Source organism: Jaculus jaculus, chromosome 8, assembly GCF_020740685.1.
Source record: "Jaculus jaculus isolate mJacJac1 chromosome 8, mJacJac1.mat.Y.cur, whole genome shotgun sequence".
In the NCBI taxonomy this organism is placed as follows: Eukaryota; Metazoa; Chordata; class Mammalia; order Rodentia; family Dipodidae; genus Jaculus; species Jaculus jaculus.
The window spans coordinates 2,265,355-2,289,306 of record NC_059109.1 but is presented as its reverse complement, the minus strand read 5'-3'; the positions used below and the strand labels follow the sequence as shown (position 1 = coordinate 2,289,306).

General features: G+C 46.2%; 1 protein-coding gene across 2 annotated transcripts; it reads left to right on the top strand.

Annotated features, from left to right (window-relative positions):
* Positions 1–8,448: 8,448 nt before the first annotated feature.
* On the top strand, positions 8,449–14,063 carry LOC101603434 (patr class II histocompatibility antigen, DO beta chain-like). 2 transcript variants are annotated; one of them, XM_045157397.1, is made up of 6 exons: positions 8,449–8,544; positions 10,883–11,152; positions 12,011–12,283; positions 13,223–13,333; positions 13,532–13,560; positions 13,690–14,063. In XM_045157397.1, the coding sequence occupies exons 1-6, from the start codon at positions 8,454–8,456 to the stop codon at positions 13,720–13,722; spliced, it is 807 nt and encodes a 268-aa protein (XP_045013332.1). In that variant the 5' UTR covers positions 8,449–8,453; the 3' UTR covers positions 13,723–14,063. The 2 variants fall into 2 exon arrangements, with proteins under 2 accessions (XP_045013332.1, XP_004649859.2); XM_004649802.2 differs by having other exon boundaries at positions 12,002–12,283.
* Positions 14,064–23,952: the final 9,889 nt, after the last annotated feature.

Here is a 23,952-nt window from a genome sequence, read left to right as displayed (position 1 = left end):
GATTAAAAGCATGTGCCACCATGCCTGGCTTAAAAAATATTTGAAAAAAAAATTTTTAAAAAATCTATAAAAGTATAAAGAAGAAAAGTAAATCGACCTACCCCTTGGCTCATTTCCCAGATATAGCCACAGTTACTCTCTGGTTCTCCTCTCAATGCTGTATCTATTCCTTGAGATGCAAGTTATCCAATATCTCATACATATTCCCTAGGCTACCTAGCCCCGTCCCTCCTCATTCCTGTCAACCTTGATATTTCAGTAAGTAGAGCATGGCTGGGCAGAGCGCCGCCCTGGAGCTGACTGTGGTAACAATACCACTGATAAGAGATGCCATTTGTGCAGATGAACTTGAGCAGGGAGTATGTGAAGTGATTCTCATGTATTGCCATCCTTGATCCTTATCCTTAACTCTTTGAGGTTGGTTTTTATTTACATTTCCACTTTCTCTACCATTCCTGTCTTACAGTTGGGTAAACTGAGGCTCAGAGAGATTAAATGACTTTCCCAAGGTTATGCTGGTGGAGTTGCAGTTTGAGTCCAGGCCTAAAATCCACATTTTTTTTTTTTTTTTTAAAGAGAGAGTGAGCAAGAGAGAGAGAGAGGGAGAGGGAGAGAGAAAAAGATTGACGCGCCAGGACCTTATCCACTGAAATTGAACTCCAGACACTTGTGCCACATAGTGAACATACACTGCCCCGTACTTGCCTCACCTTTGTGTGTCTGGTTTATGTAGGATCTAGAGAGAGATTGAACATGGGTCTCTAGGCTTCACAGGCAAGTGCTTTAACCACTAAACCATATCTCCAGCCCCACAATTTTTTCAAAAAATATTTTATTTATTTATTTAGGAGAGAGAGAATGAGAGAGGGAGAGAGAGTGCCAGATGCATGCACCACCTTGTGCATCTGGCTTTACATGGGTCCTGGGGAACCAAATCTGGGTCCTTTGGTTTTGTAGGCAGGGATCTTAACTGCTTAGCCATCTCTCCAGCTTCCACAATCTTCTTCTTCTTTTTTTTTTTCTCCTGAGGTAGGGTCTCGCTTTAGCCCAGGCTGACCTGAAATTCACTATGTTGTCTCAGGGTGGCCTTGAACTCATAGCAATCCTCTTACCTCTGCCTCCTGAGTGCTGGGATTAAAGGTGTGTGCCACCATGCCTGGCTACATTCTTCTTTTATTTATTTATTTTTGTAATTTTTTTTTCATGAGAGGGAGAGAAAATTGACACACAGGGCCTTCAGTCACTGCAGATGAACTTCACATGCATGCACCATCTTGTGCATCTGACTTTACGTGGTTACAGGGGAATCAAATCTGGCTTTGTAGGCAAGAACCTTTAACCACTGGGCCATCTCTCTAGCCCACAAGTTTTCTTTCTAGTGGTTCTGTCACCTGGGCTCTAAGCTTTTTTTATCCCCCACCCCCATCCTTCTCAAGGCCTCCAGCTCCTGGGAAAAGGACATTTGTCTTGTTAAGATTTCTTTCTGCTGTCTTCTGGCATAGGGCCCAGATTCATGGTTAATGACTAGCAAGTCTGTTGGAGAAATGAATAAATCCCAAGCCTGCCCTACACACACTGAGCACTGAGAATCCACTCTGAATGCGTCACCGGGAGGGACTGGCCTTGGGCCGCTCCTGGTGTAGGAAACAGAAACTAGCTTATTCCCGGAAAGGGCAGGTACTTTCCAGCACTAGCAGTGAACTTGACAGAGCCACGGCTTTGGCATTTCTCCTGCTGGCAGCTGCCACAGCCGATGAAGAGAGGGCTAAGACCTTACCTACCTTTGTCTCAGCCTGGCCTGTGGCTCCAGACCCCCATGCCCCTCACAGAAGAACATGAAAGAGGCATTTGGAGGGAGAGGACGCTGGCCTCCATCTTTTCCCTCTCCACAAAATGTCCTTTCTCTATTATACAATGAGAATAATAATTCTTTTTGAAAATATTTAGAGAGAGAGAGCGAGGAAGAGAATGGGCATGCTAGGGCCTCCAGTCACTGCAAATGAACTCCAGATGCATGCACCACCTTGTGCATCTGGCTTATGTGGACAACTGCCTAAACCACTAAGCCATCTCTCTAGTCCCAATAATTTTTTCTGAGGCAAGCCCAACAGACTGGCTTTTTATTTTATTTTATTTTATTTGAGGTAGGGTCTCTCTCTAGCCCAAGCTGACCTGGAACTCACTCTGTAGTCTCAGGCTGGCCTCCAACTCACAGTGGTCCTTCTACCTCTTCCTCCTGAGTGCTGGGATTAAAGGCATGCACCACCACACCCAGCTTGGCCTTTTTTTTTTTTTTTTTTTTTTTTAATGTGCAAGAGTCAGAGTTAAAGCGAGAGTGTAAGAGAGAATGGGTGTGCCAGGGCCTCCAGCCACTGTAATTGAGCTTCAGATGCGTGCACCACTTTGTGCACATGTGTGACCTTGTACACTTGCCTCACCTTGTGCATCTGGCTTATGTGGGATCTGAAGAGTCAAACATGGGTCCTTAGGCTTGGAAGGCAAGTGCTCTAACCATTCAGCATCTCTCCAGCCCCCCAATAATTGTTTTAAAAATATCGACTGATTTGCACAGAGAGAGGGAGAATATGAGTACGGGTACTGCAGGCCTTTGTAGCTGTTGCAAACAAGCTCCAGGTGTGTGCCCCACTCCGTGCATCTGGCTGTACGTGGGTCCTGGGGAACCAAACCCCAGGTCCTTAGGTTTTGCAGGGCAGCACCTAAACCATCTCTCTAGCCCTGGACTGATAATTCTTGCCTCTCCCAACTTTCTGCAAGCTGCCACCACTGCGGAAGATGACCTGGGAGAATTCTTTGACAGCTTCAGGACTATTATACCCTTCAATCATATTCTTTTTTTGTTTGCTGTTTGTTGTTTTTGTTTTTGTTTTTTCGAGGCAGGATCTCACTCTAGCCCAGGCTGATCTGGAATTCACTATGTAGTCTCAGGGTGGCCTCGAACTCTTGGTGATTCTCCTACCTCTGCCTCCTGAGTGCTGGGATTAAAGGCATGTGCCACCATGCCTGGCTCAATCATAATTCTTTAAAGCTGGAAGGGCATCTTAAAATTAATGTCACCAGCCGGGCATGGTGGCGCACGCCTTTAATCCCAGCACTCGGGAGGCAGAGGTAGGAGGATCGCCATGAGTTCAAGGCCACCCTGAGACTACAGAGTTAATTCCAGGTCAGCCTGGACCAGAGTGAGACCCTACCTCGAAAAACCAAAAAAAAAAAAAAAAAAAAAATTAATGTCACCACTGGCCTGTAATTCCCTGTACCAGGATGTGGTCTACATCCACAATGAGCTGTTGATCAGAGAGACCTACTAGATCCCCCAAAACAAACAAGACAGACTTCTGTCAGAGCACTTGATTACCCACCAGAGGTTAATGGTAAGACGCTATTGCTGAAGACACCAATCGCTGTCGGCATGGACCATGGAGAGACCTGGTTGGAATCCAGAGGAGAGCCAGTCCTCAGATAATTAGCCCATCCAATGCTGGAATGAGCGAGCAGGGGAAAGTGGCCAACGTCTGTCCAAGCAGCTCAAGGTCTCAATGACTCAGAAGCAAACAACCTGGCGTGATGCTCACAGGTGCAGCAGAGGTGCACGGCCACGTTGCTCTTGGATTGGTTAACAGATCTGCTTTGTGGAAAGGAAACCATATCTGGAACTGGGAAACAAGTCAGAATCATATCCAGATAATGATTCTGCTTTCCATTGTCAAGCTCCCACTAACCTTAGACTATAGTCTAAACCCTTTAAATTCTCTCTAAATTAGTAATGGCTACTCCATTTAACTGGTGCTGACTTCACTCTCCGTTGGAGAATCTGCTTCTCCTTTTCAGATGGGAACTAGACTTGAGATGATGAATGACCCGGTGGATTCCACCCTGGCCCCAGCTACCACAGAGGAACTGGGGAAATGAGCAAGAGTGCTGCTTTCTTATGAATCTGGTATCAACACAAGGGTGATGGAGAATGATACTGAATGATACCTACCAAACCTGACATCTAGATGCTCCTAAGTGCCCATCACTGAAGTAGACTTAAAGTGCTCTCAGCATGGCTTAGGGAATTATGTGGAAGAGGGGGTGGAAGGATTGTTGGAGCCACAAGTTGGGACATTTTGCACAGGGACATTGCCTCTGCCCCATAATTAATTGACTGCTGCCCTCTTAATGCATGACCCACAATCCCCGTGGAGTTGACCTGCATCCCCAATGAGGAAGGACCCTTCAGAAAAGAGGCAGGGAGGAGGGAAAGGATGGTACAACATGTGATGTTTACATACAAAATGTGTCTATATATAATAATAAAAAATTGAAAAAAGAAGATTGGGGATATGGCTCAGTCGTTAAAGGCACTTGTTTGCAAAGCCTGACAGCCTTGGTTCAGTTCCCTAGTACCCCTGGAAATCCAGATGCACAAAGTGGCACATACATCTGGAGTTCATTTGCAGGCAAAAGGTCCTGGTGAGCCACTCTTTCTTTCTCTCTTTCTCATTCTCTTTCTCTCCTCCTCTCTCTCTGCTTGCAAATAAATAATTTTTTTAAAAAATTATGTTGTCAGATATGGTGGTACATGTCTTTAATCCCAGCACTCAGGAGGTATGAGGACCACTGTGAGTTTGAGGCCACCCTGAGACTATATAGTGAATTCTAGGTCAGCCTGGGCTAGAACGAGATCCTACCTCAAAAAAGCAATAAAAATATTAATAATAGTGTCACAGTCAAGTCTTTACAGATCGACAATGGCCTGAAATTGCAGTGGAGGACGTGAGTATGCTGGGAAAGTCCAGGTAAGCCAGATGTCCCCTGATAGTCGAGGTGTGGAGCCAGGCGGATCCCTTCAAGCGCAGGCTGTCGGCTGGCCACAGGTGCTTGTGACTCCGGTTTGCTCTGAGCTCTCTTCATTCAGTCTTTCTTCTACCTGTATGGGATCTCCTTGCCCCATAACTTCTCCTTATTCATTCTCTGTCTCTTCTCCATTTATCCAGGTTTACTCCCCCTTCCCTCCCCCAGAAGTAAGGTCTTGCCCCAGTCAGGCTGCCCTGGAACTCATTCATTCACTCTGTAGTCCCAGGCTAGCCACACACTCATGGCGAGCATCCTACCTCTGCCTCCTGAGTGCTGGATTAAAGGTGTGCACTGCTACACTGCCCAGTAGGTTTACTCTTTTTTTAAATTAATATATCTATGTATTTTCAAGCAGAGAGAAGAGGGGGGAGGAGAGGGAGAATGGGTGCACTAGGAGCTCTAGCTGCTGCAAATGAACTGATGCATGCACTACTTTGTGCATCTGGCTTTACATGAGAACTGGGGAATCGAACCAGGGACGTTAGGCTATTCAGACAAGTGCCTTAACTGCTGAGCCATCTGCCCAGTCTTCTAGTTTACTGTTTTTTTTTTAAACATTTTTATTTATTTATTTATTAGAGAGAGAGAAAGAGAATGGGCACACCAGGACCTCCAGCCACTGCAAACAAACTCCAGATGTATGCGCCACCTTGTGCATCTGGTTTACATGGGTCCTAGGAAATTGAACCCCAGTCCTTTGGCTTTGCAGACAAGTACATTAACCACTAAGCCATCTCTCCAGCCCACTTTTTATTTTTTATTTTTGAGGTAGGGTTTCATTCTAGTCCAGGCTGACCTGGAATTCAGGGTCAGCCTGGAATTCAGGGTCTCAGGGTGGCCTTGAACTCACAGCAATCCTCCTTCTTCTGCTTCCTGAGTGCTGGGATTAAGGGTGTGAGCCACCATGTCTGGCTCCACTCTTTTTCTTTTAAAAAGAAGTAATGTGTAATAATTTTACTAGGTAATGGTTTCATTCTGACATTTTCAGGCATGCATATAACACGCTTCAAGCACCTTGACCCCTCTGTCTCCCTCCCTTCTCCCTTCTCCCTCTTTCCCCTTCCGTATCTCCCTTCTCCCTCTTTCCCCTTCCGTATCTCTAACAGTCCCTGTTTTACTTTATTGGTCCTTCTAAAGCAAACATGGGAAACATGTCTTTGCAAATCTTGTTTCTTTCACTTCACAGGAGATCTCTAGTTTACCTGTTTTCCTGCAAGTGACATAACTTTATTCTCCTGAATGAGATTCTTTTTTGAATATACAATGAATACACACCACATTTTCTTTGTTCATGCATATTCTGGATCTTTCTCTCACATCAGAGAGTGGTTGGCAAAGATTCTTCTGTAGACCTTCACCTTGCTCTGTAATTCCTTTTGATGTGCAGAAGCTTTTGTTTATTTAAATATTTATTCATAAAAGAGAGAGAGAGCGCGCGCACATTGGCATGTCAGGGCTTCCTGCCACTGTAAATGAACTCCAGATGCATTTGCCACTTTATGCATCTGGCTTTATGTGGGTACTAGGGAATCAAATCCCAGGCCATCAGGCTTTACAAGCAAGCACCTTTAACTGCTTAGCCATCACCATAGCTTGGTGCAGAAGCTTTTAAATTTATGCAATCTCATCTGTCACTTCTTACAATTATTTCCTGGGCTACCGGAGTCCTACCCATTGAAGGTCATTACTCATGCCAAAATCTTGAAGTGCTTCCCATGAATTTTCTTCTTGCAGTTTCAAGTCTTATATTAACATAATTCCAGGGCTGGAGAGATGACTTAACAGTTAAGGCACTTGCCTGCAAAGCCTAAGGACCCAGGTTTAATTCCCTAATGCTCACATAGGCCAGATGCACAAGATGGCTCATGTATCTGGAGTTTGTTTGCAGTGGCTAGAGGCTCTGGTGCACCCATTCTCTATTGGCCTCTTTCTATCTCCTTCTCTCTCTTTCAAATAAATAAATAAAATATTTAAAAAGAGATCATTGGTCCATCCTGAATTGGTTTCTGTACAGAATAAGAGGTAGGGAAGGTTTACCCTTTCTAAAGGAATATATACATGGAGGGAAGACTCTTAGGAAAAGTTCATATACTTTTTCTTTTTTTAAACTTATTTTTGTTTATTTGAGAAAGAGAGATAGATAGGAGGAGAGAGAGAGAAAGAGAGACAGAGAGAGGGAGGGAGATAGAGCACATTCTAGGGCCTCCAGCTGCTGTAAATGAACTCCATGGATGTGTGCCCCCTTGTGCATCTGGCTTATGTGGGTTCTGGGGAATTGAACCTGGGTCCTTTGGCTTTGTAGGCAAATGCATTAATCACTAAGCCATCCCTCCAGCCCAAATGCTCAGATATTTCTTTGGACCCCAAAACCACTCTCCCTTCAGTCTGCCCAGCCTTCTGTGGAAACAACCTTGGACTTCAAGTCCCCAATCCCCTGCACAACAAGAGGGCCACCTGGAAGTCACAAGGGAGGAGTCAGGGTTGGGGGAAGGACTAGGGTGTCCAGTGAGCCAAGGAAGGTGTGAGTCTGATGCCATCTGGTGGCCCCAGCAGGCACTGGGTTTGAACCTGGGGTTTATGAATTCTGATCCTTCCAATGGGAGTAGTTATTCCATGGGTGCTGCTCCAGTGCTCGACACACGTGAGCACCCGGTGCATGGGCCACATTGTGTGTCTGGCTTTCCGTGGGTGCTGGGCAATCAAATCCAGGTCTGCTGGCTTTGCAAACAAGCGCCTTTAGCCGCTGAGCAATCTGTCCAACCTTATCTCCATTTCCTTTTCTCTTTTTTTCTTTCTTCCCTTCTTTTCCTTCTCCTTCTTCTTTTTATTTTTGAGATAGGGCCTCACTCTAGCCCAGGCTGACCTGGAATTCACTATGTAGTCTCAGAGTGGCCTTGAACTCACAGCAATCCCCTTACCTCTGCCTCCCGAGTGCTGGGATTAAAGACGTGCGCCACCACGCCTGGCCATATGAATATTTTTGCTCCATTTTATTCGCATTCTCTTTCCACCCTCCCCATCTCTGTTTTTCTCCACCCCCATGCCTCCTTTCCTTGCTTTACAGGAAATTGTACAATTATTTGCTATCTCTTTGATATTTTTCTCTCTGATAAGCCTGTCACAAACTTCTCATAAGACATGCTTACCACACTGCCTACTTTCTCCTTTACCCACACTGTCTGCTGTTTCTATCAGCCACCCTGTAGGACGGGAGACCTATTAGTCAGAACAGCTCACGGGCTAAATGAGGACCTCAGGATAACAATAAGCTATCTGAGTAGCCCTAGGGCCCTGGATTCTGTACTGTTTTTCCTGATTCCAGCCCGTTTTCTATACCCAAACCACTTGTAGGGATTCTGCAGGTAACCAGTTTTTGAGTGGCATGACACAACTTCACGAAAGTATTCTGCCCAGCAACTAAGGATGCAAAACTCTCTCCTGTCTTGATTGGTGAACAGTCTGAGGAAGCTCTGTACATCTCTGGGAGGACAAAGTTATCTTCACTCTCAGTGAATTTCCCCCTCTGAGTTGTTGTGGGGGCCAGCTCCATTCTAAAGAGGCTGATGAATTTGCTGTCCTATTTTCCCACCTCCAGAATGGGTTCTGCTAGGGTCCCCTGGGTGATGGCTGTGCTAGTGATTCTCATCGGGCTGGGTGTCCCCGTGGCTGGGAGCAGACACACCCCAGGTAAGAACTGCAGTATTCTTTCTGAGGGCGCGCTAGGATTGGCCCGGGGGGTGTTCCCTGTAGATGGGGGCCACACAGCAGAGGGCAATGGCTCCTGTCTTCTAAGAGCGCGTTAGTTCCATGGGCCGAGAAGTCATCGTTCCCTCTGTGTCACCCACAGCGAGCTCTCTGGAGAAGGACTTCCTGTACCGGAGGCGCGAACTCAAGGAGTAGGGAGGCGGGAAGAAGGGAAACATCTTGTGGTGTTTGACTTCCCGTCCCTGTGTCCTTGTGTCGGCTCTCGCGGAACCGTGGGAGGGCTGACATCCCTCACCCGAAAGAGCTGGTGCTGTTCGTTAAGACTGTGTCTATGTTTATCCAATGGAACTGGAAAGAACTCTCTCTCTCTCTCTCTCTCTCTCTCTCTCTCTCTCTCTCTCTCTGTGTGTGTGTGTGTGTGTGGACACACAGAGGCCAGAGGAGGACATCAGGTGCCCCTGCCCCTTGCTCACCCACTTGCCTCCTGGAGATGGGGTCTCAGGGACTCTGGATTTTCACGAGCCCCAGTGATTCTCTGGTCTCTGCTCCCCACCGGACTGGCCAAGTCCCGCTACTTACCTGGGTCCCTGCTATTTACAAACTCAGTGGTCCCCCCAACCCCCACTCCCCAGGAAGTGCTTTTAACTGCTGAGCCATCTCTCCAGCCCTTGGAAAGAATTTTTTAATCATTTATTAAGCCCCTGGCAAATGTTCAGAGCTGTAGTAAACGGGTTTGAGAAGCAAGAGTCGGTGAACACGTTCTTTGACCTCAGGGTCCTGGTACCCGTTGTGTTCCCAGCCGGGGAGACCAGCTATGCACACACGGAGCAGCGTACAACCGTGACAGGACACTCCGATGAGCGGAAAACAGGATATAGTGTGCTAACAACAGACTCCCCTTAAGTGTCAAAGTTTCACTCAATCCAAAACAGGAACAAACATGGGCAAAGAGCAGAACAGAAACCGCCCCAGCTTATCATGTCCGCTCAGCATGTGAAAATCCAGCACACATCTTCAGTGATGATGAAAAATTCAGATATTCTTCAAAATACATTTTTATGTATTTATGAGAGAGAAAGAGAGATGGAGATAGAGAAAGAGAGAGAATGGGCATGGCAGAACAGCTTGCCATTGCAAATGGACTCCAGACACATGAGCCACTTTGTGCATTTGGCCTTATGTGGGTACTGGGGAATTGAACCCAGGCTGTCAGGCTTTACAAACAAGAACCTTTAACCACAGAGTCATCTCCCCAGCGCTCAGATAGACTGTCAGAAGGAATAGCAAAGAATGGGAGTGCTGAGGGGTTGGAGGTTGAAGGCTCCCCTGGATTCAGTGGCTGAGAGAGGGATGGGTTTGGCTGCCAGGAAGGTCATCCTTATGGCCTGGGATGGGCGTCTAGGGAGGAGGCCTCTGAAAAAGCAAACACACAAATCCAGATCCACCACGGTCACCCCCCCAGTCTCAAATGGCATCTTCTCAAGGAGGTCTTTCCTGACCTACCTGGACTACTCACCATATTCAACCTTTTTATGGTTGTTTTCCTCAAGTGCATGGGCTCGAGTTAATCTTGGTGCGTTCACAGCATACTGTAATCACTGGTCAGCACCGACGCTGTCCTCCTCTCCTGTCTCCTCTCTCTTCCTCCGCTCAGACATCATTCTAAGTGTGTCGGGTGTGTCTTCTGTATGAATACGGCTTTCAGAAATGTAGCATTGTTTTCCTGTGTGAATATAAAATATGTTTAAGAATCATTTTATTTATTTTTATTATTATTATTCATCATTATTATCTTTTTGTTTTTTGGAGGTAGCGTCTGACCTGGAATTCACCATGTAGTCTCAGACTGTCCTCAAACACACAACGATCCTCCTACCTCTGCCTTCCACGTGCTGAGAATAAAGGCGTGCACCATCACACCTGACTTAATTTTCTTTTTAATTTGTTTGTGACACAGAGAGAGAGAGAGAGAGAGAGAGAGAGAGAGAGAGAGAGAGGGAGAGAGAGAGAGAGAGAATATGAATGGGCATGCAAGAGGGCCTTTTGCTACTGCAAACAAACTCCAGATGCATACAACACTTTGTGCATCTGTCTTTATGTAGATACTGGAGAGCCGAACCTGGGCTGTTAGGCTTTGCAAGCAAGAGCCTTTAACAGCTGAGCTATCTCCCCAGCCCTGAATTTAAAATATTAGTGAACACCATGATGCATTGAATTCCAATGTGTGTCATTTTCCCCTCGAGTCTGTGTGGTCTGACGTAATGCGCCAGGTGTGGGGGTTTCCGAGGTAAGCTGCCTCCTGGTCTCTCTGGTTTCCCAGAGAACTTTGTGATTCAGGCGAAGGCTGACTGCTACTTCACCAATGGGACGGAAAAGGTGCGTTTTGTGGTCAGGTTCATCTTCGGCTTGGAGGAGTACCTGCACTTCGACAGCGACGTGGGCCTATTCGTGGCATTGACCGAACTGGGGGAACCTGACGCGGAGCAGTGGAACCAGCGTCCGGATCTCGTGGAGAGGAGCCGGGCCTCTGTGGACACGCTCTGCAGACATAACTACAAGCTTGGGGCCCCCTTCACCGTGGGGAGAAGTGGTGAGTGGGCTCTGGGGTCTAATGGGGTTCAAATACTTGCTCTGTGAGAACCTTCCTGTCTGTGATTTTATCTTTTTGAGGCAGGGTCTTGCTCTAGTCCAGGCTGACCTGAAATTCACTCTGTAGTCCCAGCCTGGCTGCAAACTCACAGTGATCCTCCTACCTCAGCCTCCCAAGGGATGAAATTAAAGACATGCACCACCACACCCACACTCTTATTTATTTGGGGAGTGAAAGAGAGAGGGAGAGAGAGAGAATGAAAATAAGCATGCCAGGACCTAGTTCTGCTGCAAACGAACTACACCACACACACACACACACACACACACACACACACACACACACACACTCACACACCACTTTGTGCATCTGGCTTCACCTTGGTACTGGGGAATCCAACCCAGGCCATGGGGCTTTGCAAGCCAGTGCCTTTAACCACTGAGCCATCTCCCAGCCTCAGAGCCCTCCTTACACAGGTGAGCGATGCTTCAGGACAAACGGGTTGTAACCAGAGGAGCCCGTGAATGTGCCGTCTTCACCGGTGACTTGCGGGTTGTCCACCTGTGTCCTGCTCGCTTCCAAGGTTCTCAGGGACTTTGAGACTGGTGTACTCTCAAGTAGAAGGGGTGATGGTGGGAGGATTTCATAGGGTTTAAATCCTTGTTGGGGGTATCAACATGATTATCTGGTTATGTCTCAGTCTGGGGGGCGGCGAGGTAGCCCTACACTTCCAGTTTCCACATGGGTGGTCTGGGAAATGGATCAGTGGTGGTCACAGTACCTAAAGGAACTCTTGCCTCCTCTACCTGGTGCCCCCCCGCACAGTGTCTCATTTTCCTCTCTTCCTAGTGCAACCAGTGGTAACAGTGTACCCCGAGAGGACCCCGCTCCTCCACCAACGCAACCTGCTGCTCTGCTCCGCAGCAGACTTCTACCCAGGGGACATAAAGATCACGTGGTTCCGGAATGGACAGGAGGAGAAGTCCAGGGTCATAGCCACTGGCCTTATTGGGAATGGAGACTGGACATTTCAGACGGCGATGGTGCTGGAAATGACGCCTGAGCTTGGAGATGTCTACAGCTGCCTCGTCGAGCACCCCAGCCTGCGGAGCCCCATCTCCGTGGAGTGGAGTGAGCATTCGACTCTTGTGCTCTCTGGACCTGGCCTGCGGTCATACTGGCTCATGGGGCCAGGGCCACCCTGCACTCATCCTGGTCACAGCACAAACTTCTTTTCTCTGATCTGAAAAGTTGTAGACATCAGAGCTCTAGGGCGGGGGGAGAACCGAGCAGACCTCTATCCTCAGAACCCCCAAGAGATTAAGAGGACTGGCCACCGAGGGGTTGTCCTTTTGTTGTCATTGTTGTTTGGTCAAGGTAGGGTCTTACTGTAGCCCAAGCTGACCTGAAACTCAGAGCTCTCTAGTCCCAGGCTGGCCTCGAACTCACAGTGATCCTCCTATCTGTGCTACCTAAGTGCAGGCATTAAAAGTGTGTGCCACCGTGCCTGGCCCTAATATTCTTTTGTACTTTGGTCTTTCAGGGCATTATGGTGGGATCCAAGAATCAGTGGCGGGGTTGGGGAACTGGCTAAGTTGATAACGTGCTTGCCTGGCAAGTAGGAGGGCCTGAGTTTGATCCCCAGAACCCCCACTTAAAAAGCCAGGCGTGGTGGTGCATGCTTGTAACCCTGGCACTAGGGAGGTGAAGGCAGTAATGCCCCTGTGGGTTTCACTGGCCAAGCGGCCTAGCTTGCTTGATGAATCCAGGCCAGTTAGAGACCCTACCTCAAAACAAAAAGAGGTGACGCAGCCAGTAGAATAATGCCTTCGGTCGACCTCTAACTTCCACACGCATGAGCACACACGTGCACACCTATGGGCGTGCACACAAGGAATCACGAATGGGAGGTAACTGCATGAGCACACACCTTGGCCCTGGAGGCTCATTCATAAACTCGTCTCTCCCACAGGTAGCGTTAGACTTGGGGTCCAGTACAGGTTTTGTGTTCTCAAGCAGATGTGTTAAATACTGGGAACTTGGCATTGATTTTAAGATCTGTTTCCACAGGAGCTCAGCCGGAATATTCATGGAGAAAGATGCTAAGTGGAGTCGCTGCGTTTCTGCTTGGGCTGGCTGTCCTGGTAGTGGGGATCATCATCCACCTCAAGGCTTGGAAAGGTAACGAGCCCCCAGCGTCTCCCACGTCCAGCTCCCCCACGTCAAAGATCCGAGGCAGTGAAGGCTGACTGCAGTCTTAGGTCGCTGTGATACCCAGAAGCATCGCAGGGGTCAGGCGAGATGGACTGCTGACGTCGCAGGCCACCTCTCCCTCACAGCATTGGTGATTGGGACACTCCGCCCACTCTCTCTTTCCAGGATCTGCGCAGACTCGGTCTGGAGCTGGGGTAAGGGCAGCCAGGGAAACTCCCTGGGGTGAGGGAGGGGGAGGCTGCTCTGGGTGGGAGGTAAGTCTCCTGAGTCCCTGGACTGGGAGGATGGGATGCCTCCCGAGACCCTCACCACCATGTCTACAGCTCGCACGAGCTCTCCTCCCACCACGTGCCTAGCAATGTCCTGACGGAAGCTTCTCCTCTGGAGCCTGAAGAAGCGTCAGGAGGCCTGGGCCTGGGGCTGGGCACAGCGCCCCGGAGAGCTCACTGTGGGGCGCTGCTCATTTCCTGGGCCAGGGACCCCAAGTCCCAATCTGACCAGAGAGTCCGTGCTGTGAAGTCATACATCCCCCACCCTTCCTCCTCCTGTTCTGTACTTCATGAGTCCCCATTTCCAAGGACACTGTCCAGGAAGTTCCCTACACCCTTACAGTTCCAAGCTGTTTGGGTTTCTACGGCCCAACCCTCACCCTCACTCTTTCTCTCTCCACCTGTGGTTTCCAGTCTTCAGAAGACACGTCCAGATAGTCACTTAGAAAATTCCTTTCTCACTTTCTATATATCTGCCCCTTCTCTCAAATGAGTAAATGAATAAATAAAAATACTAAAAATTAAAAAAAAATGGCTGGAGAGATTGCTTAGTGGTTAAGTCACTTGCCTGCAAAGCTTAAGGACCCACATAAAGTACAGGATGGCGCACGCGTCTGGAGTTCGTTTGCAGTAGCTGGAGGCCCTGGCATGCCCTACCTATCTCTTTCTCTCTCTATATATATATCTGCCTCCCTCTCTCTTTCTTCAAATAAGTAAATAAATGTATATATACATATACATTTATTTACTTATTTGAATATATATATATTTGAATATATATATAAATACATTTATTTACTTATTTTATATATTATATATATATTTTTTAAATTACACAATTCCTTTAATTGTAAAATAAAACAGAGATACAGCTAACCACACAAAATATATAACTTATGGGCTGGAGAGATAGCTTAGTGGCTAAGGCACTTGCCTGCAAAGCCTAAGGACCCAGGTTCAACTCTTCAGAACCCATGTAAAGCCAGATGCATAACGTGACGCATGGGCACAAAGTCACACATGCTCACAAAGTCACGCATGTGCACAAGGTGGTGCACACATCTGGAGTTTGATTGCAATGGCTAGAGGCCTTGGCATGCCAATTCTCTCTCTCCATATATATATAACTTAATAACTTACTTAAGGCAAACTATAATCACCATTCAATTCAAGAAACAGAACTTTGACAGGCTGTGAACTGCCTCAGGCCAATACCCACTCACTCCAAATCAACACCTTCTGCTCTATGGTAACTCTTTTTAAAAAAAAATTACTTATTTCAGAGAGTGAAAGAGGGAGGGAGGGAGAGAGAGAAAGGAAGAGAATGGGCACGCCGGGACCTCTAGCCACTGCAAATGAACTCCAGACACATGTGCCACCTTGTGTATCTGGCTTGTGTGTGTCCTGGGGAATTGAACCTGGGTCCTTTGGCTTCATAGGCAAGTACCTTAACCACTAAGCAATGTCTCCATCCCCATCCTTTTCTCCTCCTCCTCCTCCTCCTTTTTTTTGTTTATTTTTATTTTATTTATTTTTTTAAATTTTTATTAACATTTTCCATGATTATAAAATATATCCCATGGTAATTCCCTCCCTCCCCACCCCCACACTTTCCCATTTGAAATTCCATTCTCCATCATATTACCTCCCCATTACAATCATTGTAATTACATATATACAATAACAACCTATTAAGTATCCTCCTCCCTTCCTTTCTCCACCCTTTATGTCTCCTTTTCAACTTACTGGCCTCTGCTACTAAGTATTTTCATTCTCACGCAGAAGCCCAGTCATCTGTAGCTAGGATCCACATATGAGAGAGAACATGTGGCGCTTGGCTTTCTGGGCCTGGGTTACCTCGCTTAGTATAATACTTTCCAGGTCCATCCATTTTTCTGCAAAATTCATAACTTCATTTTTCTTTACCGCTGAGTAGAACTCCATTGTATAAATGTGCCACATCTTCATTATCCACTCATCTGTTGAGGGACATCTAGGCTGGTTCCATTTCCCAGCTATTATAAATTGAGCAGCAATAAACATGGTTGAGCATGTACTTCTAAGGAAATGAGATGAGTCCTTTGGATATATGCCTAGGAGTGCTATAGCTGGGTCATATGGTAGATCAATCTCTAGCTGTTTTAGGAACCTCCACACTGTTTTCCAGAATGGCTGGACCAGATTGCATTCCCACCAGAAGTGCAGAAGGGTTCCTTTTTTTCCACATCCCCGCCAACATTTATGATCATTTGTTTTCATGATGGTGGCCAATCTGACAGGAGTGAGATGGAATCTCAATGTAGTTTTAATCTGCATTTCCCTGATGACTAGTGACGTAGAACATTTTTTTAGATGCTTATATGCCATTCGTATTTCTTCCTTTGAGAACTCTCTATTTAGCTCCATAGCCCATTTTTTGATTGGCTTGTTTGATTCCTTATTATTTAACTTTTTGAGTTCTTTGTATATCCTAGATATTAATCCTCTATCAGATATATAGCTGGCGAAGATTTTTTCCCATTCTGTAGGTTGCCTCTTTGCTTTTTTCACTGTGTCCTTTGTGGTGCAAAATCTTTGTAATTTCATTAGGTCCCAGTGGTTAATCTGTGGTTTTATTGCCTGAGCAATTGGGGTTGTATTCAGAAAGTCTTTGCCAAGACCAATATGTTGAAGGGTTTCCCCTACTTTTTCCTCTAGCAGTTTCAAAGTTTCCGGTCTGATGTTAAGGTCTTTAATCCATTTGGACTTACTTCTTGTGCATGGCGAGAGAGAAGAATCTATTTTCATCCTTCTGCAGATATATATCCAGTTTTCAAAACACCATTTGCTGAAGAGGCTGTCTCTTCTCCAATGAGTATTTTTGGCATTTTTATCGAATATCAGGTGGCTATAGCTACTTGGGCTTACATCTGGGTCCTTTATTCTGTTCCACTGATCTACATGTCTGTTTTTGTGCCAGTACCATGCTGTTTTTGTTACTATGGCTCTGTAGTATAGGTTAAAATCAGGTATGGTGATACCACCAGCCTCTTTTTTGTTGCTCAGTATTATTTTAGATATTCGAGGGTTTTTGTGATTCCAAATGAATTTTTGGATTGTTTTTTCTATTTCCATGAAGAAAGCCTTTGGAATTTTGATAGGGATTGCATTAAATGTGTAGATTGCTTTAGGTAAGATTGCCATTTTCACGATATTGATTCTTCCAATCCAGGAACAAGGGATGTTTCTCCACTTTCTAGAGTCTTCTGCAATTTCTCACTTGAGTGTTTTAAAGTTCTCATTGTATAGATTCTTTACTTCCTTGGTTAGGTTTATTCCAAGGTATTTTATTTTTTTTGATGCAATTGTGAATGGGAGTGATTCTCTGATTTCATCCTCTGTGTGTTTGTTGTTAGCATATATGAAGGCTACTGATTTCTGTGTATTTATTTTGTATCCTGCTACATTGCTGTAGGTTTTGATCAGCTCTAACAGCTTGCTAGTAGAGTCTTTAGGGTCCTTTATGTATAGAATCATGTCATCTGCAAATAATGATAACTTGATTTCTTCCTTTCCAATTTGTATCCCTTTTATGTGTGTCTCTTGCCTTATTGCTATGGCTAAGACTTCCAAAACTATATTAAATAAAAGTGGGGACAGTAGACACCCTTGTCTTGTTCCTGATTTTAGTGGAAAAGCTTCCAGTTTTTCCCCATGTAGTAATATGTTGGCTGTAGGCTTGTCATAAATAGCCTTTATTATATTGACATATGTTCCTTCTATTCCCTGTCTCTGTAGGACTTTTATCATGAAGGGATGTTGGATTTTGTCAAATGCTTTCTCTGCGTCTAATGAGATGATCATGTGATTTTTGTCCTTCAACCCGTTTATGTAATGTATTACATTTATAGATTTGCGTATGTTGAACCATCCCTGCATCTCTGGGATAAAGCCTACTTGGTCAGGGTGAATGATCTTTTTGATATACTCTTGTATTCTGTTTGCCAATATTTTGTTGAGAATTTTTGCATCTATGTTCATGAGGGAGATTGGTCTGTAATTTTCTTTTTTTGTTCTATCTTTGCCTGGTTTTGGTATCAGGGTGATGCTGACCTCATAGAAGGAGTTTGGTAGAATTCCTTCTTTTTCTATTTCCTGGAAAAGCTTAAGAAGCAATGGTGTTAGCACTTCCTTAAAAGTCTGGTAAAATTCAGCAGTGAATCCATCCGGGCCTGGGCTTTTTTTAGTTGGGAGATTATGATAACTGTTCGGATCTCCATGTTTGTTGTAGGTCTATTTAAGTGATTAATCTCATTTTGATTTAATTTAGGTAGGTCATATAGATCAAGAAAATCATCCATTTCTTTCAGATTTTCATACTTTGTGGAGTATATGCTTTTATAGTATGTCCCTATGATTTTTTGAATTTCTCTGGAATCTGTTGTGATGTTACCTTGTTCATCTCTGATTTTACTCCTTCTTCTTTTTGTTGTTAAATTTGTTGAAAAGTCTGAGCCGCCTGATTGGAAGTGTCTCCCGCACTCGGGTCTTGCTGTCGGCTCCTTTCTCCTCTGCGTTTTTTACATGATGGCACCTGGGGCGGAGGCAGCGGCAGACTCTAGTTTGAGCCTTTTGGAAAGTCTCCAGGTAGTCGCGCATCTTCACCAGGAGATACACTTTACGTGTGTGTGTGTGTGTGTGTGTGTGTGTGTGTGTGTGTGAAATATTGACAGCCATCGATGTTACTAGCCTGGGGCTGTTAATTTGTTGGGACGTCAGGTGTGGGGTGTTTAGGACTGGGCAGGTGGAGACAGGCGAATCCCTGCGGCTTGCTGGCCATCCAGCCTAGCCTATTTTGTGAGTTCCAGGCCAATAAGAGACTCTGGCCCAAGAAATAAAAGGTGGACAGTGCTTGAGGAGCAGCACCAGAGGCTATCCTCTGGCCTCCACACACGCGCATAGAGCACACTCACAGAAGATTGTTTAATGAAATGTGTTCATTTTTTTTTCTGATTTTTCGAGGTACGGTCTCACTGTATCCCAGGCTGACCTCGAATTCACTATGTAGTTTCAGGGTGGCCTTGAACTCACGGTGATCCTCCGACCTCTGCCTTCTGAATGCTGGGATTAATTAAAGGTGTGCACCACCAAGCCTGTTTTGTTTTTTTTGTCTTTTGCGAGGTAGGGTCTCACTCTAGCCTACACTGATCTGCAATTCACTATGTAGTCTCAGGCTCCCCTCAAACTCACAGTGATCCTTCTTCCTCTGCCTCCTGAGTGCTGGGATTAAAGGTGTGCACCACCACACTTGGCTTTCTTTCTTTCTTTTTTTTTTTTTTTTTTTTTGGTTTTTTGAGGTAGGGTGTCACTGTAGCCCAGGCTGACCTGAAATTCACTATGGAGTCTCAGGGTGGCCTCAAACTCACGGCAGTCCTCCCACCTCTGCCTCCCGAGTGCTGGGATTAAAGGCGTGAGCCACCATGCCCGGCTTGGCTTTCTTTTTTTTTTTTAAATTTATTTATTTATTTGCAATCAGAGAGAGATAGAGAAGAGAGAGACAGAGAGAATGGGCATGACAGGGCCTCTAGCCACTGCAAACAAACTCCAGATGCGTGTGCCACTTTGTACACCTGGACTTATTTAGGTAGTGGAGGATTGAACCTGGGTCCTTGGGCTTTGCAGGCAAGCAGCCTTAACCACTGAGCCATTTCTCCAGGCCATGTGTTAATATTTTAGCCAATACTTTTCAAATTATCAGTGCATAAGACTGCAAAACTGTGTATGGGGAAGTACAAGATAGGGCAAAGATGGAGGCTCAGGCAGGAGGCTTGTTATGAGTTCAAAGCCAGCCTGAGTTACATAGTAAGTTTCAGAATATTTAGCGTTACATATCAAGACTGCGTCAAAAATTAAAACAGAACCTGGGTGTGGTGGCCTTTTATTCCTGCACTTGAGAGACAGAGGGTAAGAGGATTGTTATGAACTCGAGGCCACCCTGAGATTACACAGTGAATTCTAGGTCAGTCTGGGCTAGAGTGAGACCCTATCTTGAAAAACCAAACAACAACAACAACAAAATTAAAACAGAAACAAAAATGAAGAGCAAGAAAGACCAGTGAATTTTAACTGAAGAGAATATGAAATGTTCATTGATAAGGTTTCAGATTCCACTTTGTCGGTAACCTGAAGAAGCCGAGGGCTGGGGAAGTGGCCGAGCAGCTGAGTGTGCTTCCGACACAAGCGTGGGGGCCGGAGGGGCCGGGCCTGCTGCGGCTTGAGCCCCCAGCACCCGTGTAAGGAGCTGGGCCTGGCTGTCACCCAGTCCTGTGGGAGCAGAGGCCAGAGGATTGCCAGGGCTTGCAAAACACAGCAAGCTCTGAAATCAGTAAGAACTCTGCCTCAAGGAAAAAGAGTGAAAGAGAAATGGCGGAGGCACCCGATCTTTCTCTCCAGCTGCCACAGGCAAGCGCATGAGGTGTTACATCGGCCCATACGCACACACACACACACACACATGCTCACACACACACACACACACACACACACACACACACACACACACCCATGCTCACACACACACACACACACGCTCACACACACACCCATGCTCACACACACACACCCATGCTCACACACACACACATGCTCACACACACACACCCATGCTCGCACACACACACACACACGCTCACACACACACATGCTCACACACACACACACACACGCTCACACACACACACACCCACGCTCACACACACACACACATGCTCACACACACACAAACATGCTCACTCACACACACACACCCATGCTCACACACACACACCCATGCTCACACACACACACCCATGCTCGCACACACACACACACACGCTCACACACACACACACCCACGCTCACACACACACACACATGCTCACACACACACAAACATGCTCACTCACACACACACACCCATGCTCACACACACACACCCATGCTCACACACACACACCCATGCTCACACACACACACACCCATGCTCACACACACACACACACCCATGCTCACTCACACACACACACACACACACACACTCATGCTCACACACCACATCACAGCACACATGTCAGACAAAAAATATGGGACATGTATTGGCAGGTAATAGTTTAGTTCTATTTTTAAAAAACAGACACATCGTCCCAACCCATTTGGTAACACTTTTTAAAAAATATTTTTAAAGCTGGGCATGGTGGTGCATGCCTTTAATCCCAGCACTCAGGAAGCAGAGGTAGGAGGATTGCTGCAAGTTTGAGGGGAGCCTGAGACTACATAGTGAATTCCAGGTCAGCTTGGGCTAGAGTGAGACCCTACCTCGTAAAACCAATATATATAATTTTATTTATTAATTATGAGAGAGAGAGACAGAGACGGAGAGACAGAGAGAGAATGGGTTCACCAGGGCCTCCAGTAGCTGCAAACGAACCACAGATGAATGTGGCTGGCTTGTGCATCTGGCTCATGTGAGTACTTGGGAATTGAACCGGGGTCCTTAGGCTATGCAGGCAAGCGCCTTAACTTCTAAGCCATCTCTCCAGCCCCACACATATAGCACCTAGGCTGGCTTCAAACTTGCGAGATAGTTGAGGATGGCCTTGTGCTTTTGATCCTCCTGTCTCCATCTTCCAAGTACTAGTATTCAAAAAACATTTTAAGGGCTGGAGAATGACTTAGCAGTTAAGGTGCTTGCCTGCGAAGCCTAAGGACCCAGGTTCGATTCTCCAGGCCTGATATAAGCCAGATGCACAAGGTGGAAAATGCATCTGGTGTTCCTTTACAGTGGCTAGAGACCCTGACATGCCCATTCTCTTTCTCTCTCCCTTTCTCTCATTCTCAAATAAAAAAAATAAGTACTTAAAATTAATTTATTTATTAGAGAAAGAGAGAGGGAGGGAGGGAGAGAGAATGGGTGTGCCAGGGCCTCTAGCCACTGCAAACACCCTCCAGGCACATGTGCCACCTTGTGTATCTGGCTGACATGTGCACTGGGGAACTGAACCTGGGTCCCGAGGATTTTCAGACAAGTGCCTTAACTGCTAAGCCATCTCTCCAGTCCTCTAACATTTTTTTTAGCTTGGTGAGGTGGTGCACACCTTTAATCGCAGTGCTCAGGAGGCAGAGGTAGGAGGATTGCTGTGAGGTCAAGGCCACCCTGAGACTACCGAGTGAATTCCAGGTCAGCGTGGGCTAGAGTAAGACCCAACTTCAATAAATAAATTAATTAAATTTTAAAAAATCACTACACTGTTTTTATTTGTTTATTGGAGAGAGGAGAGGAGTATGGGTGCATCCGGGTCACTGCAGATGAGCTCTAGACGCATGCACTACTTTGTGCATGCGGGTCATTGCAGATGAGCTCTAGCCGCATGCACTACTTTGTGCATCCGGGTCACTGCAGATGAGCTCTAGCCGCATGCACTACTTTGTGCATCCGGGTCACTGCAGATGAGCTCTAGATGCATGCACTACTTTGTGCATCCGGGTCACTGCAGATGAGCTCTAGATGCATGCACTACTTTGTGCATCCGGGTCACTGTAGATGAGCTCTAGACGCATGCACTACTTTGTGCATCCGGGTCACTGTACATGAGCTCTAGACGCATGCACTACTTTGTGCATCCGGGTCACTGCAGATGAGCTCTAGACGCATGCACTACTTTGTGCATCCGGGTCACTGCAGATGAGCTCTAGACGCATGCACTACTTTGTGCATCCGGGTCACTGCAGATGAGCTCTAGAAGCATGCACTACTTTGTGCATCCGGGTCACTGCAGATGAGCTCTAGACGCATGCACTACTTTGTGCATCTGGCTTTGCTTGGGTCCTGGGGAGCTGAACCCCAGCCATCAGGCTTTACAAATAAGTGCCTTACCCACTGAGCAATCTCCCCAGCCCACCAAAACAAACAAACAAACAAACAAAAATTTCTTATGTGAAATCTCAGAATCCAGCGAAGTAGGGAGGAGATGGTGGCTAACAGTGCACAGGGAAGCAGACATTGGTGGTAAAGGCAGCATAATGGAGGTTTGGGTCAAGAGATGGAAGGGACAAGGCAGAGGAAGAAAGTCAAGGAGCTGTTGGGAATGGACAGTGGCGACAGGAAAGGGTGTTATTCTAAACTAGCCCCATGTGGTAGAATAAAAACCCTCACCATCACACTCTCACAGATTTAATTCCCATTAAATGTTTTGCATTGTTTTTGGTCTTTGATTGGATGTGGAACTGTGTTAAAATACAGTAATCTTCTGGATGAAGTTCATGTCCCAATACAGACAGCTTTAAGGATGCCAGTTGGATCCAGCAGGTGGAGACACTGCCCTTCAGACACCAAAGACAGCAAACCTATCCTCCCTTTGAGAGCTCTGGAGGGGCCGAGGAGGAGGGAGGAAGGCCAGCGTTCCTTCCAGAGGATCAGCTGTCATTTTGCCCTCAAGTCCAACATAATGCTACGGGGAGATGTGGTCTTGGATGCTTGCAAAGCAAGGAAGCATGTAATTGAGGAATTTGAGCCTGCTTTTGCTTCAAGACCCAGGAACTCTGATTTGGAAATTACGTGCTTAAAACCCAAGCTAAACAAAACCAACCACACCTCAAAGCCATCACTCTAGTGAAAACCACATTGAGCCTCTGCCTCCACAATTCTTTGTCACTATCAAATACATGCCTTTTTTAAAAATTATTTTTATTTTTGTTTTTCACGGTAGGGTCTTGCTCTAGCCCAGGCTGGAATTCACTATTCAGTCTCAGGGATCCTCCTACCTCTGCTTCCCAAGTGCTGGGATTAAAGGCCCACAAGTTATAATTTTTAATTTAAAAGTTATTGAGGGCTGGAGAGATGGCTTAGTGGTTAAGGTATTTGCCTGCAAAGCCAAAGGACCCAGGTTCGATTTCTCAGTACCCACGTAAAGTGCACATGCATCTGGAGTTTGTTTGCAGTAGCTAGAGGCTCTAGCGTGCCCATCGCTCTTTTTCTCTCACTCTCAAGTAAACAAAATATTTAAAAAAAATTAAAGGTTATTGGGATGCATGTACATTGTTTAAAAATTAAATAGATATGCATTTAATTTTAATTTTTTTTTGGGGGGGGGAGAAAGACCAAAAAAGAGAATTGGCTTGCCAGAGCCTCAGCCAATGAAATCAAACTCCAGTTGCTTGCGCCACCTAGTGGGCGTATGAGACTTTGTGCTTGCCTCACTTTCGTGCATCTGGCTAACATGGGGTCTGGAGAGTCACACAAGGGTCCTTAGGCTTCGCAGGCAAATGCCTTAAAAGCTAAGCCATCTCTCCACCCAGAGATGC

What these genes read in the sequence shown, in the direction of transcription:
- LOC101603434 (XM_004649802.2), top strand. Translation starts at nt 8,454, where the DNA reads ATGGGTTCTGCTAGGGTCCCCTGGGTGATGGCTGTGCTAGTGATTCTC. An exon ending in CCACCTCAAGGCTTGGAAAG is followed by an intron (nt 13,334 to 13,531) that starts GTAACGAGCCCC and finishes CTCTCTTTCCAG; the next exon opens with GATCTGCGCAGACTCGGTCT. An exon ending in AGACTCGGTCTGGAGCTGGG is followed by an intron (nt 13,561 to 13,689) that starts GTAAGGGCAGCC and finishes CCATGTCTACAG; the next exon opens with CTCGCACGAGCTCTCCTCCC.